This window comes from Prionailurus viverrinus, chromosome B3, assembly GCF_022837055.1.
Source record: "Prionailurus viverrinus isolate Anna chromosome B3, UM_Priviv_1.0, whole genome shotgun sequence".
Taxonomy (NCBI): domain Eukaryota; kingdom Metazoa; phylum Chordata; class Mammalia; order Carnivora; family Felidae; genus Prionailurus; species Prionailurus viverrinus.
The window spans coordinates 114,423,443-114,440,444 of record NC_062566.1 but is presented as its reverse complement, the minus strand read 5'-3'; the positions used below and the strand labels follow the sequence as shown (position 1 = coordinate 114,440,444).

Sequence of the window (17,002 nt, the reverse complement as noted above, 5' to 3'; positions counted from 1 at the left end):
ATGCTGTTTCCCCCAAATGCTGTCCTCCAAACATCTTTTGCGAAAACCCTTATTAAAGCCCATTTCATATTCCATCTCCTCCCCAAAGGCTCTCCCATCTCTCTAAGAGAACTTTGACCCTTTCGCACGAGCTTAGCACCTTGTGCCTTGTATTGGTGTATCGTGTGCTTGTCATATTCCTTCCTAAACTTCCTAAACTGTAAACTCTTTCAAAGATTGTGGGATTTCAAGGAAAGGTCTTCCTTATGCCTTTTTCTCTTGCTTTTAGCAAACTGCCTTTCATACAAGAGGTGCACGGGAAATGTTTGTGGGAAACAGACCAACCAGAATTGATTCCTTGTCACTCATTAGTATCTGTGGCATTATTAGCCCAGTCAAGTTACTCTCTCAGGTCTCAGCAATCTTCTCTGTAAAATGGGAATAATAATTAAACTTACTTCTTCATTGAGTTGTGAAGATAAAATAATGCATATAAGGCATTTAGCACAGGGTCTGGTACAGAACTAAACACTTAAAAAATGGTAGCTATAATAATAATTTATTATTATGGAGCAAAGCCCTATAACATGGCTTGTGTGCCCTTGGCCTGGTTTGGAGGAACTTGGAGTGGGATAAGACAGGAAGTTCTTGAATTGGGCAAAGTGACAGCTGGGATGGGGAGATTAAGATTATTTTTGCATATGTTCCATGGAAGTTTAAGTAAATCTACAGGGACCATATCAGACAAGGCCATTGTGTAAGGAACTACTCTGCAGTTATTAGACCAAGGGTCAAAGTATGAGCTGGGGCGGGTGGCAGGGGGGCAGTATCATATCCTCCCAAGTCCTGTGTCTGGTTTAGGGCTTCAGTGTACAGAAGAAGGGACAGCAGGAAAGGGATCCCTCTTCTTAATTGACACACAGGTTGTGTGTGCTGGCAAGGCCAAAATATCAGATCCCTGGGGAAATGTTGAAGTAGGTAGTTTAGTTTGTCACTGGGAGATTTAACTACCTTTTCAAAGGGAATAGTTTTCAGTAGACTAGGGATACATCCTGCAGTGAACTAGGGGGATGGGCTGTGCTTCTGGGCTCACAAAGCTTGGGAAGAAATTCAGCTAGAGGAGAGCTCTAAATTTATATTTTCCACATCCGGTACAAACATCTCCTCTCAGTGTGTCCTGTGACCTCATCCTTTGCTTTTTCAACATTTTGTGATTTCCGCAAAGAGTGTTGTTGCTATCTGTCTTCTAGTTTCCCTTGTGACTGAGAGACATCTTTTGGAGCCTGACTTTTTTTTTTTTTTTAATTGTTTTTTCAACGTTTTTTATTTATTTTTGGGACAGAGAGAGACAGAGCATGAACAGGGGAGGGTCAGAGAGAGAGGGAGACACAGAATCGGAAACAGGCTCCAGGCTCCGAGCCATCAGCCCAGAGCCCGACACGGGGCTCGAACTCCCGGACCGCGAGATCATGACCTGGCTGAAGTCGGACGCTTAACCGACTGCGCCACCCAGGCGCCCCGGAGCCTGACTTTTTAAAAATGTCATCACTTTTCCTGTAATGCTACTTAGTTCTCACTATAAAAGCAGATATTAATAACCATCTTCAGAAATACAATTGAGTGACATGGAATAATGTTCTTAATGTATCATTGGGTGGGAAAAGAAGCAGACGCAACAAGTATTCCAGTAGGATCCCATGTGGGGGGACATTTATGTATGTGTGATGTGTATGTGTATACCTACCTATCCATATATGCATACATACTGTTAAAAAGCAACATTTGAGTAAGTTTTCAGATCTAATTGGCTTTATTCAACAAATTTATGAATTAGGAAGCATCCCATCCAGCAAGTAGAAAGGAGCTCCAAGTTGTACAAAATGGCAGGCATTTTATAGGCAGAAAGAGGGTGGGACAAAGAAGTTAAAAGAATGGGATGTTTCAGTGGAGGTTACCTTCCCATAGGGGAAGACAAAGGGTCTTATCATACGGATTACCTTAGCGGTGCAGATCTGGAAATTCCAGACTGATTGGTTTAAAGTTCCACTGTTGGGAGAGGCTGGAAGTGCAGTTAGGTTTAAATGTTGAGTCTTGATGGGGTTTAGCAAAAGTGACTCCCTTGGGGCCTGTTGTTTATTTCAAAGAAAACATGCTACTAAAGAAAGTTTTGGTGTCTTTGCACCACAATATTTAACAGTGATTACCTTTGGGGGCGCCTAGGTGGCTCAGTCGGTTGAGTGTCCCACTTCAGCTCAGGTCATGATCTCACGGTCTGTGAATTTGAGTTCCGCGTTGGGCTCTGTGCTGACAGCTCAGAACCTGGAGCCTGCTTCAGAATCTGTGGCTCCCTCTCTTTCTGCCCCTACCCTGATTACTCTGTCTCTCTCTCTCAAAAATAAATAAACATTAAAAAAAATTTTTTTTAACGTGATTACCTTTGTATAGTGGGATTCAGGTGATTTTTATCTTCTTTGGTTGTTTGTATGTTCTGGGTTTTCCACATAAAACATACTGTTAATGAAACACAAGTTCAGCTGCCAGTCACTTGAAAGGTGAATACTCAAAAGACGATAGATAAGTTTTGACTGAAAAGGAATATGAGCTTTATTCAGGAGTCTGGCCATCTAGGGAGAAGGCAGACTCTTGTCCAAAGGAGAACTCCCAGGTTTCTGCCTGTTCCAGAATTGTGTGTGTGTGTGTGTGTGTGTGTGTGTGTGCGCGCGAGCACGCGCGTGCGTTCGCGAGCGAAAGATCATGAGCCAGCAGGCGCCCGCTGCAGACTCCATGATGCCAGCCTCAGTTATCTTGGTACTACTCAGAGGTTGTGCAACAAGTTCTGGTTCCTTGGTACCCAAGGGTTGTGCAAGAATAGTCTGTTCTTTCTGCAAAGGAGGACAAGGTCTACATATGTGCAAAGAGGTCAGTAAAGTCATTTGTGTGACCTTAAAAATGAAAAACATGTTGCTAAGAGGTATCTGAGCTAATCAGAAAGCTAAGGGGACTTCAAACAGACTTGCTGGCTTCTGTGGTCTGGGAACGTTGTGGTCCTCTATTCCACAAGACCAGTGGCCAGCAAATCTCAAAGAAAGCAAATTGGTTCTGTTACAGATGAAGGTCCTTCATCTCCAGCAAGCAAGGAGTGTGTTAACTTGAAGCTAGTTAACTCTTAAGATCAGCTAGAGTGCTGTTACAACATCCTTGTGCAATTAAAAATACAGTGTTTTTTAATCAACAAACTTTACTTTCCCAAACTCATCTCATTTTTCTCGATCTCCAGTCATTGTTTGTCTTGCTTTTCTGTTTTTTTTGAGTCAATAGAATTCTCTTTTAAAAAGAGAGAGATGCCCCTGCATGGCTCAGTCGGTTAAGAGTCCAATTCTTGATTTCGGCTCAGGTCATGATCTCGAAGTTCGTGAGTTTGAGCCCCTCGTTGGGCTCTGTGCTGACAGTGCAGGCCCTGCTTGGGATCCTCGCTGTCCCTCTCTCTCTGCCCCTCCCCCACTTGCTCTGCCTCTCTCTCTCTCTCTCTCCCTCTCTCTCAAAAATAAATAAGCTTAAACACTTTTTGAAAATCAAAGGAACTTGACATTCAGATTATAGAAGTTAATAATTGCTTATCGGAGAAGTTGCTATAGAAAACAAGTTAAATTAGGGCACCTGGGTGGCTCAGTCAGTTAAGTGGCTGACTCTTGATTTTGACTCAGGTCATGATCTCATAGTTTGTGAGTTTGGGCCCCACATCAGGCTCTGTGCTGATGGCATGGAGCCTGCTTGGGATTCTCTGTCTCCCTCACCCTCTCCCTCTCTCCCACTTGAGTGTTTACACTTGCTCTCTCTCAAACTAAATAAACAAAAAAATAAATAAATAAAATTCAAATACACTGGAAGGTGTATTAGTTTGCTAGGTCTGTCATAACAAAGTACTATAGACTTGATGGCTTAAACAAAAGAAGTTTATTTTCTCATAGTTCTGGAGACTGGAAGTCTGAGGTCAGTGTATTGACGGAGCTGGTTTCTGTGACCTTGTTCCTTGTCTTGTGAAAGGCACCTTGTCTTGTAAAGGACACCAGTTATATTAGATTAGGGTCTACTTTAATGATCTCCTTTTAACTTAGTTACCCCTTTAAAGACTATCTCCAAATATCATATCCTGAGGTACTAGAGGTTAGGACTTTAACATATGAATTTTGTTGGGAGGGGCATACAATTCAGCCCCTAGTGATACAAGCTGTCTGGGTTTGAGGACCCAGAGGGGGTCTTGCAGGACCAGCCAAGAGGATCCTTGGCTTTATGCAGGATAGAAATCAAACTCAAGCCAGCAGGAAGTGAGATCAGAGTTTATTGAAGATATAGAGAGAGTGCTGATGCAGACAGAGCATCTGGGAGATTCCAAAAGGAAAGAAGAATCTGGGATTTGGGGATGATGGTCTGATGTACTATCCTCTCAGGCATCCATGAACCGTTCAAAACAAGGCCGGTGCTCAGGTGTCCTCCATAAGTCACTTATGTCCCTGGAGCCAGGGGTCTCGGTGTCAGGAGTTAGTGGTGTCTGGAGTCAGTGTTCTTGGAAAACCTCGTGACCACCCCACGAAGTCACTTCTTAGATATCATCTATTGTGCCGCAAGACTCCAAAGAACTCATTAACTCCTTGACCTTTACAAGGAGGGCATACATTGTTTGTACCATAAGCCCAGATGCAGGGTGGGAGTGCAGGTCTTAGCAAGAATAGAAGCAGGAAAAGGAGTTAAAAAACAGCTTTTGGGGGGCACCTGGGTTACTCAGTCAGTTAAGTATCCAACTTTGGCTCGGGTCATAATCTCACAGTTTGTGAGTTTAAGCCCCGAATCGGGCTCTGTGCTAACAGCTCAGAGCCTGGACCCTCTTTGGATTCTGTGTCTCCCTCTCTCTCTGCCCCTCCCCCACTTTCTCTCTCTCTCTCTCTCTCTCTCTCTCTCTCTCTCTCAAAAAAAAATAATAATAAACATTAAAAAAATTTTTTTAAATCAGCTTTTTTTTCATGGAGTCCCTTCAGTTTCCTTGTCTCAATAACAGGGGGGTGATATCTTAGAACAACCTCAGTTTTTCCCTCTTGTATATGGAAAAGCCAGTTCTTTCCTCCTCTTGTGTCTTTCTTATGTGTCTCCTTTACCCTTCACATACAAAACATTCACAACACTTCACTCGGACACTTCTGGTCCCCAGATGCATGAAGGTTTTTCTTCACAACAAGCAATTCTCTGCAACACCAGCTTGGGGTCCTACAATTTAACTCAATTCTAACCCTATATACCTGGAGATAGTGTCCAATTCCACAGGTTAAGAGGGCTTGGGCCCTCAAGACTGCTCCTGCCTTACTTCAGATGCCAATCACAAGTAATAGGTCTCCAGGTTACCCTCAGTTTCTGTCTAATTTGACTACAAATCTGAGGTTCCCGCAACCGCCTCCTTGGTTTCAATTAATTTCTTAGAGTAGTTCACAAAACTCAGGGAGACATGTTTACCAGTTTATTAAGGATACGATGAAGGGGACAAGTGAAATGAACAGCCAGACCAAGCCACATAGGGGGAGGTCTGGGAGGGTTCTGAAAGCAGGTTTTGTTCTTATGGAGTTGGGGTGTGTGTCACACTCCTGGTGTGAATGTGTTCACCAACCAGAAATTCTTTGAACTCCACACTATTGGGAGTTTATGGAGGCTTCCCCCCACAGGCATAATTAATTATTAATTATTGGTTTCTAGCCCCTTTACCTTCTCTAAAGGTTGAGGAATGGGCTGAAAATCCCAAGCTTCTAATCATGGCTTGGTCTTTCTGGTGACCAGCTCCCACCCAGAAGCCCACCCAGGGTTATCTCAATAGACCAAAATATCCTCCCCTTTCTCTTTATCACTTAAGAATTTACAAAGGTTTTAAGAGCCCCGTGTCAGGGAAGGGGTCAAGGACAAATATGAGAACAAAAGATGCTCTTAGTACTCTTAAGAAATTATGGGAGCTTCAGGAGCTCTGTGCCAGGAATGGGTGGTGGAGGAGACTAACATATATTTTTTCTATTATCTCACAGGTGATATATACTGAATCACAAGTTCCTTTAAGTACTTTTCCTTCATGAAGGAAGGATCATATGAGAAGTTGTTGAAAGGGGAATAGGAAAAAAGAGAAATAAAAGGAAAATAAAAGAAAACAAATGTCCAGGGCAGTGATTCTCAACTCAAAGTGATTTTGCCCTCAGGGGACATTTGGCATTGTCTAGAGACATTTTTTGGTTGTCACAGCAGGAAGTTGCTACTGGCATATAATGGGCAGAGACCAGAGATGCTAATAAACACTCTACAATGTATGGTACAGCCCTACAGCGAAGAATTATTCAACCCAAATGTCAATAGAATCAAGATTGAGAAACTCTAGTATAAACTTTCGGATGACTTCACCAATATAAAAAATTGAAGTCTTTGAATTATTCTACTTTTAGAAATCTATCCTTTAAAATATTCACCTGTGGGGCACCCGGGTGGCTCGGTCAGTTGAGCGTCTGACTTCGGCTCAGGTCATGACCTCATGATTCATGGGTTTGAGCCCCACGTTGGGCTCTGTGCTGACAGCTCAGAGCCTGGAGTCTGCTTCAGATTCTGTGTCTCCTTCTTTCTCTGCTCTTCCCCTACTCATGCTCTCTCTTTGTCTCCCAAAGATGAATAAATGTTAAAAAAAAATTAAAAATATTCACCCATGTGATGGGGTGCCTGGGTAGCTCAGTCAGTTAAGCATCCAACTCTTGATTTTGGCTCAGGTCATGATCGCATGGTCATGAGATCAAACCCAACGTGGGAGCCTGCTTAAGATTCTCTCTCTCTCCCTCTCTCTCTGCCCCTCCCCGACTTGCATGCAAGTACACTCTCTCTCTCAAAATAAATAAATAAACTTTAAAAAATAAATTAATTAATATAAACCTTTAACATAAAAAAATAAATGAAATATTCACCCATGTGTACAAAGATACACACATACAGATGTTCATTGCTTATAATTTCAAAATTGGAAATGATGCAAATGCCTGTTGATAGGCAATTGTTAACAAGAATGACAAGGAAGGATGTTTAAAATATATTGTAAGTTGGAAAATCAAATCGCCAAACAATATATATGTTGTCTTATGTTTTGTTAAAAAAACACAATTCATACATTTATATATGGTTTCTTTATTTTTTTAATTTTTTTTAATGTTTATTTATTTTTGAGACAGAGAGAGACAGAATGTGAGTGGGGGAGGGGCAGAGAGAGAGGGAGACACAGAATCTGAAACAGGCTCCAGGCTCTGAGCTGTTAGCACAGAGCCCGATGCAGGGCTCGAACCCACGAACCATGAGATCATGACCCGAGCCGAAGTCGGACGCTTAACCGACTGAACCACCCAGGCGCCCCTATATATGGTTTCTTTAGAACTGTATATGTTGTGTGCATATGTATATGTGTTTACACAGGTGAATATCAGGAAAGATATATACCAAACTGAAGACAGATGTTTTCTCTGGGAATGGGATTACGGGCAATAGAAGAACTTTCGTGTTTTACGTCATATATTTCTGATTTACTTTGGTTAAGGCCTCAAGGAATAAGCCTTTGCTTCGTCTAATGTGAGACAGATTGCAGTCTAACTTTGAGACTACTGACTTCTAGTTTTTAAGACTTACCAAATTACTATAATTCAGGGGTCAATAAGTTGTGGCCCTCAGACCAAATCCAGCCTGTCTCTGGTGTTTAAACACTCCACGGAGTAGGAATGATTTTTATAATTTTGAATGTTAAATGAAGAATAATATTTTGCAACATAAATGTATACAAAACTCAAATTTCAGTGCCCACATGTAAACTTATATTGAACACAGCCACACTCATTCATTATAAACTGCCTGTGGCTACTTTCCCATGAGATGATGATTGAACCGTGAGATCATTACATGAGCTGAAGTCGGACGCTTAACCAACTGAACCACCCAGGCACCGGAAGCGTGTGACTCTTGACCTCAGGGTTGGGGGTTTGGGTGCCATGCTGGATGTAGAGATTACTTAAAAATAAAATCTTGGGGTGCCTGGGTGACTCAGTCAGTTAAGCTTCTGACTCTTGATTTTGCCTCAGGTCATAATCTCACAGTTGTGGGATGGAGCCCCACATTGGGCTCTACAGTGGGTGAGGACCCTGTTTGGGATTCATTCTTTCTCCCTTTGCCCCTCTCCTGGTTACACTCTCTCGCTCACTCTCTCTCTCTTTCTCTCTTACTCTCTCAAAAATAAAATCTTAAAAAAAAAAATTTTTTTAATCTTTTTTTAGGGGCATTCATTTTTGAATGCCAGCTCTCTGTAAAGACAGCTTTCATGCTATTCACACTTTCTGATCTTATACTCTATTAAACTTTTGCCTGCTGCTCATTAAAAAAAAAAATCTTTTTAAAAATGCTTATTTGAGGGGGGAGGGGGCAGAGTGAGGGAGAGACAGAATCCCAAGCAGACTCTGTGTCACCAGCCCAGAGCCCAATGTGGGGTTTGAACTCACAAACTGTGAGATCATGACCTGAGCCAAGATCAAGCCTGATCCACCACATGCCCCAAAAATAAAAAAAAATCGTTACAAAGATAAGTGTTTTCATTTTAAGTTTAAATAGATGCAAATGGTATAACTTTTAATATTTACATATTCAGTATTTACACATTGGTATATTTTTTGTTTGTTTTTTATTTTTATTTTTTTTTTTAATTTTTTTTTTCAACGTTTATTTATTTTTGGGACAGAGAGAGACAGAGCATGAAAGGGGGAAGGGCAGAGAGAGAGGGAGACACAGAATCGGAAACAGGCTCCAGGCCCTGAGCCATCAGCCCAGAGCCTGACCCGGGGCTCGAACTCATGGACCGCGAGATCGTGACCTGGCTGAAGTCGGACGCCCAACCGACTGCGCCACCCAGGCGCCCCATTTTGTTTGTTTTTTAAAGTTTATTTGTTCATTTTGAGAGACAGAGAGAGAGAGAGAGAGAGAGGAGGGGAGGGGCAGAGAGAGAGGGAGAGACAGAATTCCAAGCAGCCTCTGCACTGAGAGTGCAGAGCCTGATGCGGGGCTCGATCCCACAAACCGTGAGATCATGACCTGAGTTGAAATCAAGAGTCAAACACTTAACCAATGCAGCCACCCAGGTGCCCCTGTTTATTAATTTCAAAATTCTTTATTACTTATTTTTTCTTTTTTGAGTAAGCTCTAGGCCCAGCTTGGGGCTTGAACGCATGACCCCAACATCAAGAGTCAAATGTTCCACCAACTGGGCCAGCTGGGTGCCCCTTCATTTTTTGTTTTTTTGAGGGTTTTTTTTTTTTCAGATTCCACATATGAGTGAAATCATATGGCATTTGTGTTCCTCAATCTGACTTATTTAACTTAGCGTAGTACCCTGCAGGTCCAGCCATGTTGTTGAAAAATGGCACGATATCATCCTCTTTTATGGCTGTAATATTCATGTGACTGTGTTTCTCACATCTTCCTTATCCATTTCTCTATCAATGTACACCTAGTTTGCTTCCATAGTTTGGCTGTTGTAAATAATGCCGCAATACACATGGGGAAGCATATATCTTTTCAAATTAGTGTTTTTTGTTTTCTTTTGGTAAATACCCAGTAGTGGAATTATTGGATCATAATGGTATTTATATTTTCAACTTTCTGAGGATACTCCATACATGTTTTCCACAGTGGCTGTACCAATTTATATTCCTACCAACAGTGCATAAGGGTTCTTTTTTTCTCCACAGAGGATCTCTCTCTTTATTATTCCATGGACTAATACAGAAAATTGATATTACAAGTATCTAGATTTCTGAGGATGCTTTAACCTAGGTATAGGCTCAATCCTGGCCATCACTATATTGGTTTATGGGTTGAAATAGAACAGGACTGCGTCCCCAGGGACTATTCACCCTGAGTGAACATACCTCCTCGGCACACCCCTGGAGCAGGTCTCTTTATTCACGGCTACAAGAGTGGCCCATTGCTGCTGCTGCTGCTGCATGATAGTAAAGACAGAAAATGTAGGTTAACCCCAAACATCACACAGATACCCAAGACTTCTTGGGCAGAAAATTCAGGCATATTTGCCACATTAGGCTTCTGACTGGGGACAAGGAAAGACAGGTCTTGAATTCATATGATCTGTTTTTTTAGTTATTATAGTAGTTAATAGAGCTGTTCTGATAAACCATGGCTCACGAGGCTTTCTCTTTGGGTCTACCTTTTACGTGAGACCACATGTTTGGCATATGCACTCATGTGTTAATATTTCTCTGCAGCCAGTCAGGCCCCGCACACCAAATCCGTGGTCACAGAGTCCAGTCCTGGGCCTAAACACAAGAAGCAGAGGTCGACCATCACCTGTGAAAGATCTACGCACTGCCCGGGAAAAAAGGATCGTGATGGGACCGTTTGGATCTGACAATCCAGATCTCTAGCTGGGTAAATACTCAGAAGTTTTTTCCAGGGTCATATCCTCTTCCCCCTGAAGGAAAGGTGATTATTTTTAGGACGATCCCTTCTCTTGCTCCAAGACAGGCAGCAGTGGACCTAGTCACATCCTGGTTCTTTAATTGATGTCGTACAGTCTCCTTGTCATTATGTATATAAAGAAAAATCTATTTAACAGTAGTCCTGTTTTTTTAATGTGCACCATTTACCCAGAAGGTTAAAGAAAATTGACATCACATTAGATGATTGAGCATATTTTCCCATACCACCGACAGGTTACAAACTAATTTATAGGTCAGAGCTCCAAATTTTACTAGAGTGGAAATATTGAAAGACCCATCATCTCTTGCAAAGTATATAAAGAGCCCTCTGAAACCCAAACTAGAGTACCATTTGTCTAGGAAAGAGACAGCTTTTGTAATTTTTTTTTTTTTTTATCTACAAGTCTAGTCTTGTTCTAGAGCAAGTTCTTTACAAGAGTGTTACAAGAAAATCAGGGTGGTGGGCTGGCTCAGTCGGAAGAGCATATGACTCTAGATCTCGGGGTTGAGAGTTCGAGCCCCACGTTGGATATAGAGATTACTTAAAAAATAAATTAAAAATTAAAAACAACAAGAACAACACAAGAGTGTAGTAAGAAAACCAAGCTGGTGCAATCATTTTCCCTTTGCACCACACAGGTGGGCATGAACACTTTTAGATCCCTTGGAAACATTGATGCAGTTTCACAAGGCTGATTAACAATTCTTATGAACCTCAACAGTACCCTATGGCTTTAAAGCTTTAGGCATGATGAAAGAGTTGCAAACCACGTATGTGTCATTAGATGGCAGTCTGTAAGAGCACACTGATGCAGGCCGGCCAGGTCGAGAACCCAGAGGGGATCCTGCAGGACCAACCAAGAAGGTCTGTGGCTTCATGCAGGATAGAAATCAAACTTGAACCAACTGGAAATGAGATCAGAGTTTATTGAAGGTACAGAGAGAGTAGATACAGATGGAACATTAGGGAGACTCGAGAAAGGAAAAGGAACAGGAGTCTCATCTTCGCTTGGGTCTAGAGTTTTTCCAGAGGGTTGTGGTCTAGTGTACGTCTTCTCAGGGATCCAGGAACTGGTCAAAACATGGGTGAGTGCTCAGGTGTCCTCCATAAGTCACTTATGTCCCTGGAGCCAGGGGTCTTGGAAAACCTCGTGACCACCCCACGAAGTCCCTTCTTAGATATCATCTATTGTGCTGCAAGGCTCCAAAGAACTCATTAACTCCTTGACCTTTACAAGGAGGGCATACATTGTTTGTACCATAAGCCCTGATGCAGGGTGGGAGTGCAGGTCCTAGCAAAAATAGAAGCAGGAAAATGAGCAAAGAAAAAAACCAGCTTTTTTTCATGGGGTCCCTTCAGTTTCCCTGTCTCACAACACAATGCCAAAAAATAAAATAAAATTAAAATAAAATAAAATAAAATAAAATAAAATCCCCATGGAAGAGGAGAGTCCCAGAATTCAAAGTAGTGTGACTCCAGCTTTCTTTCCTAAATACTGATCTCTATTTATAACTGACAAAGTTTTGGGACATTTAGAGGTGAAAATATAAACTATAAAATCAGTGAATCTTTCCCTTTTTCTTCTCTTCCAGTGACACTGTTATCACCAGAAATATAAAAAGCAATAATTTCCACCATGAATGCCTCACAGCTATGGAACACAGGGAAAAAAGGACTTTGGGGGAGTATCAGCTAACCACAAAACAAAATCTTTCCTTTCCCTGACTCATGTAACCCATGTTTTTATTTATTCGTTTATACATTCCCTCCAAGTGAAATACTGATTCAAAAAGTATCATCATGGATATCAAAGTTATTTCCACTTCTATCAAGCCCGAGGATTCTGGAATCTGGCTACCATGAGGCATTTGAGACAATAAATAATTCTGTACAAGTACTTTCTCAGCCCCTCTATCTTTGACTTTGTCATTTCATAGTGAAAGGACTTTATTGTGCACTCTGCATTGCTGGCCAGAACAAGAGGGCCCAATGAACGCTTCAGTCAGTCAGCAAGGCCAGACAGAAGGTCTAGTAGAAGGTCTGCACTGTGGGAGATGTAGCAGCCGCAGAAGAAATGACCCTTGTGCTCAAGGAGTTTACAAGGGGTTTTATAAGACATACATACAAGAATCTTTCAAAGACAATATGCTTAATCTAGTAGGAAATGTGTGGCACCCAGCAGATGTGCTGTAGGAGTCGGGGTGGAGGTGGGAGGTGCTGGAATAGTCATGAAGACACAGGAGTTTGTTTGGATCTCAGTGCACAGGACTTGGATAGACAGAGAGAAGACCCTCCAGATGAGGGGAAGGATATGAGAAAAGGCTGGAGGAAGGAATGAGCTTGCTTTTGTTAATCTGTTCATATAAACAAAATATTATACTGACAAAATACTCCAGGAGTATCCCAAACCCTTTATAAAGAGCCTTGCCTGTCCTTCCCGACTGAAACATCTGTAGGACATGCCCTTCTCAGTTGTCTCCTTTTTATTGTTCCTCTTTTCCTCTTTCCTCTCCCTTTCTTCTGCCACAGACCTTCATTATCTCCACTGGCTGATTAAACAAGTGACAGCTCCCTATCCTACCCTAAAAGGAAGCTTCTGTTTGGCCCAGCATGTGAGAGAAATGCAGTGCCAACCTTCTCTTGGTTGAGATCTAGAGAAAACTTCCATTTTTCAACCAAGATTCACGTCTTTATCAGTTTACACATACCAGCTAAGTTAGTATCCATTAGTGAATCACCATCAACAGCAATCTTCTTGACAAGACCAACAGCAAAGTGGGGCTTGTGGGTCAGAAGGAAAGCATCTGTGTTAGAATTTACTCCCTCTTCTTCACAATCTCCTCCTGGTTATCACTTAATCCTCTCGCTCTACCATCATTTCTTTAAGAAAAAAAAATTTTTTAACGTTTATTTTGAGACAGAGAGAGAGTGTGCACGCGCAAGCAGGAGAGGGGCAGAGAGAGGAAGAGAGAGAATCCCAAGCAGGCTCCTCACAGCCAGTGCATAGCCGGAAGTGGGGCTCAAACCCATGAACCATGAGATCACGACCTGAGCCGGAATCAAAAGTCGGATGCCTAACCAACTGAGCCACTCGGGCATACCCCCCATCATTTCTTGATGATCTGTATTGTCAGCAAACATTTATTAAATGCATGTATTATTGGAGCACCTGGCTGGCTCAGTGGGTTAAGAGTTAAGATCAACTCTTGATCTCGGCTCAGGTCATGATCTCACAGTTCATGGGACCGAGCCCCGTGTTGGGCTCTGTGCTGACAGTGCAGAGCCTACTTGGGATTTTCTCCATCTCTCTCTTCCCCTCCCTTTCTCCCTCTCTCAAAATAAACAAATAAAACATTTTAAAAAATGCATCTATTTATTTACTCATCATGGATACGTCAGGAAGCATAAGACCGTTTCTCTTACTTTGAGGAATTTGTCATCCAGTTGGATAAAATAGGATTGTCTGTTTAGAGGCAGCATCAGACCCTCTCAGGGGTCAAGAATGAGCTGGATACTCTAACATTTTTGAGACCCCAGAAGTACTTTATTATTTTTTTATTTTTTTTTTAACGTTTATTTATTTTTGAGACAGAGAGAGACAGAGCATGAAGGGGGAGGGGCAGAGAGTGAGGGAGACACAGAATCTGAAACAGGCTCCAGGCTCTGAGCTGTCAGCACAGAGCCCGATGCAGGGCTCGAACTCACGGACCGTGAGATCATGACCTGAGCTGAAGTCAGACGCTTAACCCACCAAGCCACCCAGGCGCCCCTCCAGAAGTACTTTAAAAAATAAAGTGCCCAGGCTGTCGCTCGCTAACGCCAGCACCACTTCTAGCTCACTGAGCTCCAGCCGAAGGAGAAGGGGGGTAAGTGAGAAGGTCTCAGTACCATGGCTCGTACAAAGCAGACTGCCAGCAAATCCACTGGGGGTAGAGCACCGAGGAAGCAACTGGCTACAAAAGCCGCTCTCAAGAGTGCGTCCTCTACTGGAGGGGTGAAGAAACCTCATCGTTACAGGCCTGGTACCGTGGCACTCCGCGAAATTAGACGTTACCAGAAGTCCACGCACTTCTGTTCCACGAACTTCCTTTCCAGCGTCTGGTGCGAGAAATTGCTCAGGACTTCAAAACAGACCTGAGCTTCCAGAGCGCGGCTATCAGTGCTTTGCAGGAGGCAAGTGAGGCCTACCTGGTGGGCCTCATTGGAGACACCAACCTATGTGCTATCCATGCCAAACGTGTAACAACTATGCCAAAAGACGTCCAGCTAGCACGCTGCATACGTGGAGAACGTGCTTAAGAATCCGCTCTGATGGAAAACATTTCATGCTTTAAAAAAAAAAAAATTCTCTTCTTCCTCTTATTGTAGTTCTGAACGTTAGATATTTTTTTTCCATGGGGTCAAAAGGTACCCAAGTATATGGCTGCAAATGGAAAAATCGGGGACAGAAATCAGGTATTGGCAAGTTTTTCCATTTTCATTTGTGTGTGAATTTTTAATATAAATGCAGGGACATAAAGCATTAATGCAAGTCAGAATGTTTCAGTGAACACGTTTTAGCAGTTCAACTTTATAACAATTATAAATAAACCTGTTAAATTTTTCTGGACAATGCCAGCATTTGGATTTTTTTAAAACAAGTAAATTTCTTATTGACGGCAACTAAATGGTGTTTGTAGCATTTTTATCATACGGTAGATTCCATCCATTCGCTATACTTTTCTAACTGAGTTGTCCTACATGCAAGTACATGTTTTTAATGTTGTCTGTCTTCTGTGCTGTTCCTGTAAGTTTGCTATTAAAATACATTAAACTATAAAAAAAAAAAATAAAGTGCCCAAACTGAATTTTAATAAATGATGGTAGATTTTTTAAACATATACACTTAAATCACTGCTTTTAACACAAATGACTAACTTTTGAAATAATGTCAAAAATCTAAATTGACATGAATATTCATAACAGCGTTATTCATAATAGCCAAAAAGTGGAACCAGTTCAAATGCCCATCAACTGATGGATGGATAAATACAATTTGCTGTATCTGTGCAATAAAATATTATTTTTCTGTAAGAATAAATGAAGTATTAAAAATAATAATCAATGAAATATTGATACAGGCTACAGCATGGCTGAACCCTGAAAATGTTCTAGTAAGTGAAGGAGGCCAGTTTCAAAGGACCACATATTGTATGATTTATATGAAATTTCCAGAGAGACAAATTTACAGAGACAGAAAGTAGATTAGTAGTTGCCTAGGACTGACAAAGGTGGGAATGGGGAGGGAGAGGAGAAAAGGAATTGACTACTAATGGGATTTCTTTCAGGAGAGACAAATATGTTCTAAAATTAGACTGTGATGATGGTTGCACAACCCTGTGAATATACAAAAAAAAACCCGTTGCATTGTATGCTTTAAGTGGGTGCATTGTATGGCATATAATTATATCTCAATAAAACCGTTTTTAAAAAGTCTAAATTGAGGGATGCCCGGGTGACTCAGTTGGTTAAACTTCCAACTCTTGGTTTTGGCTCAGGTCATGATCTCCATGTTCATGAGTTCTAGCCCCCCTCTCTGGCTCTGCGCTGACAGTGCGGAGCCTGCTTGGGATATTCTCTCCCTCTCTCTCCGCCCCTCCTTGGCTCTCTCTCTTTCTCTCTTTCAAAATAAATAAATAAACTTTATTTTTTTAATGTTTATTTATTTTTGAGAGAGAGACAGAGACAGAGACAGAGCATGAGTAGGGGAGGGGCAGAGAGAGGGAGACACAGAATCTGAAGCAGGCTCCAGGCTGAGTTGTCAGCACAGAGCCTGACAAGGGGCTTGAACTCACAAACCGTGAGATCATGACCTCAGCCAGAGCCGGACACTTAACTGACTGAGCCACCCAGCTGCCCCAAAATAAATAAATAAACTGTAAAAAAAGTCTAGCTTGAAAGCCTTTTATGATTACAAAAGGCCCACCAGTGTAGGATGCTGAGCAGTGTGGCACAATGGATAGAACACCAGTTCGGAAGTCAAATGCATCCGAATCCAAATTGTCTGCTACTTACCAATTGTGTGACCTTAGGTGAGTTATTTAAATTCTCTGATACTTCTTTTGTTTACTGTGAAATGAAGACAACAGTTCCTCTTATAAGCCTGTTTTGGGATAACATTTATTTTATTATTATTATTTTTTAATTAATTAATTAATTTTTGAAGAACATGTATTTTTAAAATATGTCCTAAACAGTTATTATGTTCTAGGCACTGTTCTACGTTCTGGGGATACAGCAGGTGACCAGGACAGTCAAGGTTCTCTATATTACATCTCACACAAGAAATTGAGATTTTTACATGAAATCTCTCTGATGTTAAATAATGGCAACTAATTTAAAAATATTAAGACTACCATAAGCTAACACTGTGCCAAATACATCTATGTGCCAAATTCTGCCCTTAGGCTGATAGTTTGTGACTCTTGATACAGACTTTTCACGTGGTAAA

General features: G+C 41.7%; 1 protein-coding gene and 1 pseudogene across 4 annotated transcripts in view; both read left to right on the top strand.

Annotated features, from left to right (window-relative positions):
- HEATR4 (HEAT repeat containing 4) overlaps nt 1–12,386 on the top strand; it is a 49,409-nt gene extending 37,023 nt beyond the window's left edge. For all 4 annotated transcript variants that reach the window (XM_047862276.1, XM_047862274.1, XM_047862275.1 and 1 more), the window contains exons 17-18: nt 10,299–10,461; nt 12,105–12,386. In XM_047862276.1, the coding sequence (XP_047718232.1) occupies nt 10,299–10,457 (159 nt within the window). In that variant the 3' untranslated portion in view covers nt 10,458–10,461; nt 12,105–12,386. The remainder of the gene's footprint in view (nt 1–10,298; nt 10,462–12,104) is intronic.
- Nucleotides 12,387–14,312: 1,926 nt separating this feature from the next.
- LOC125167725 (histone H3.3A-like) lies at nt 14,313–14,811 on the top strand (annotated as a pseudogene).
- The last annotated feature ends 2,191 nt before the right edge of the window (nt 14,812–17,002 follow it).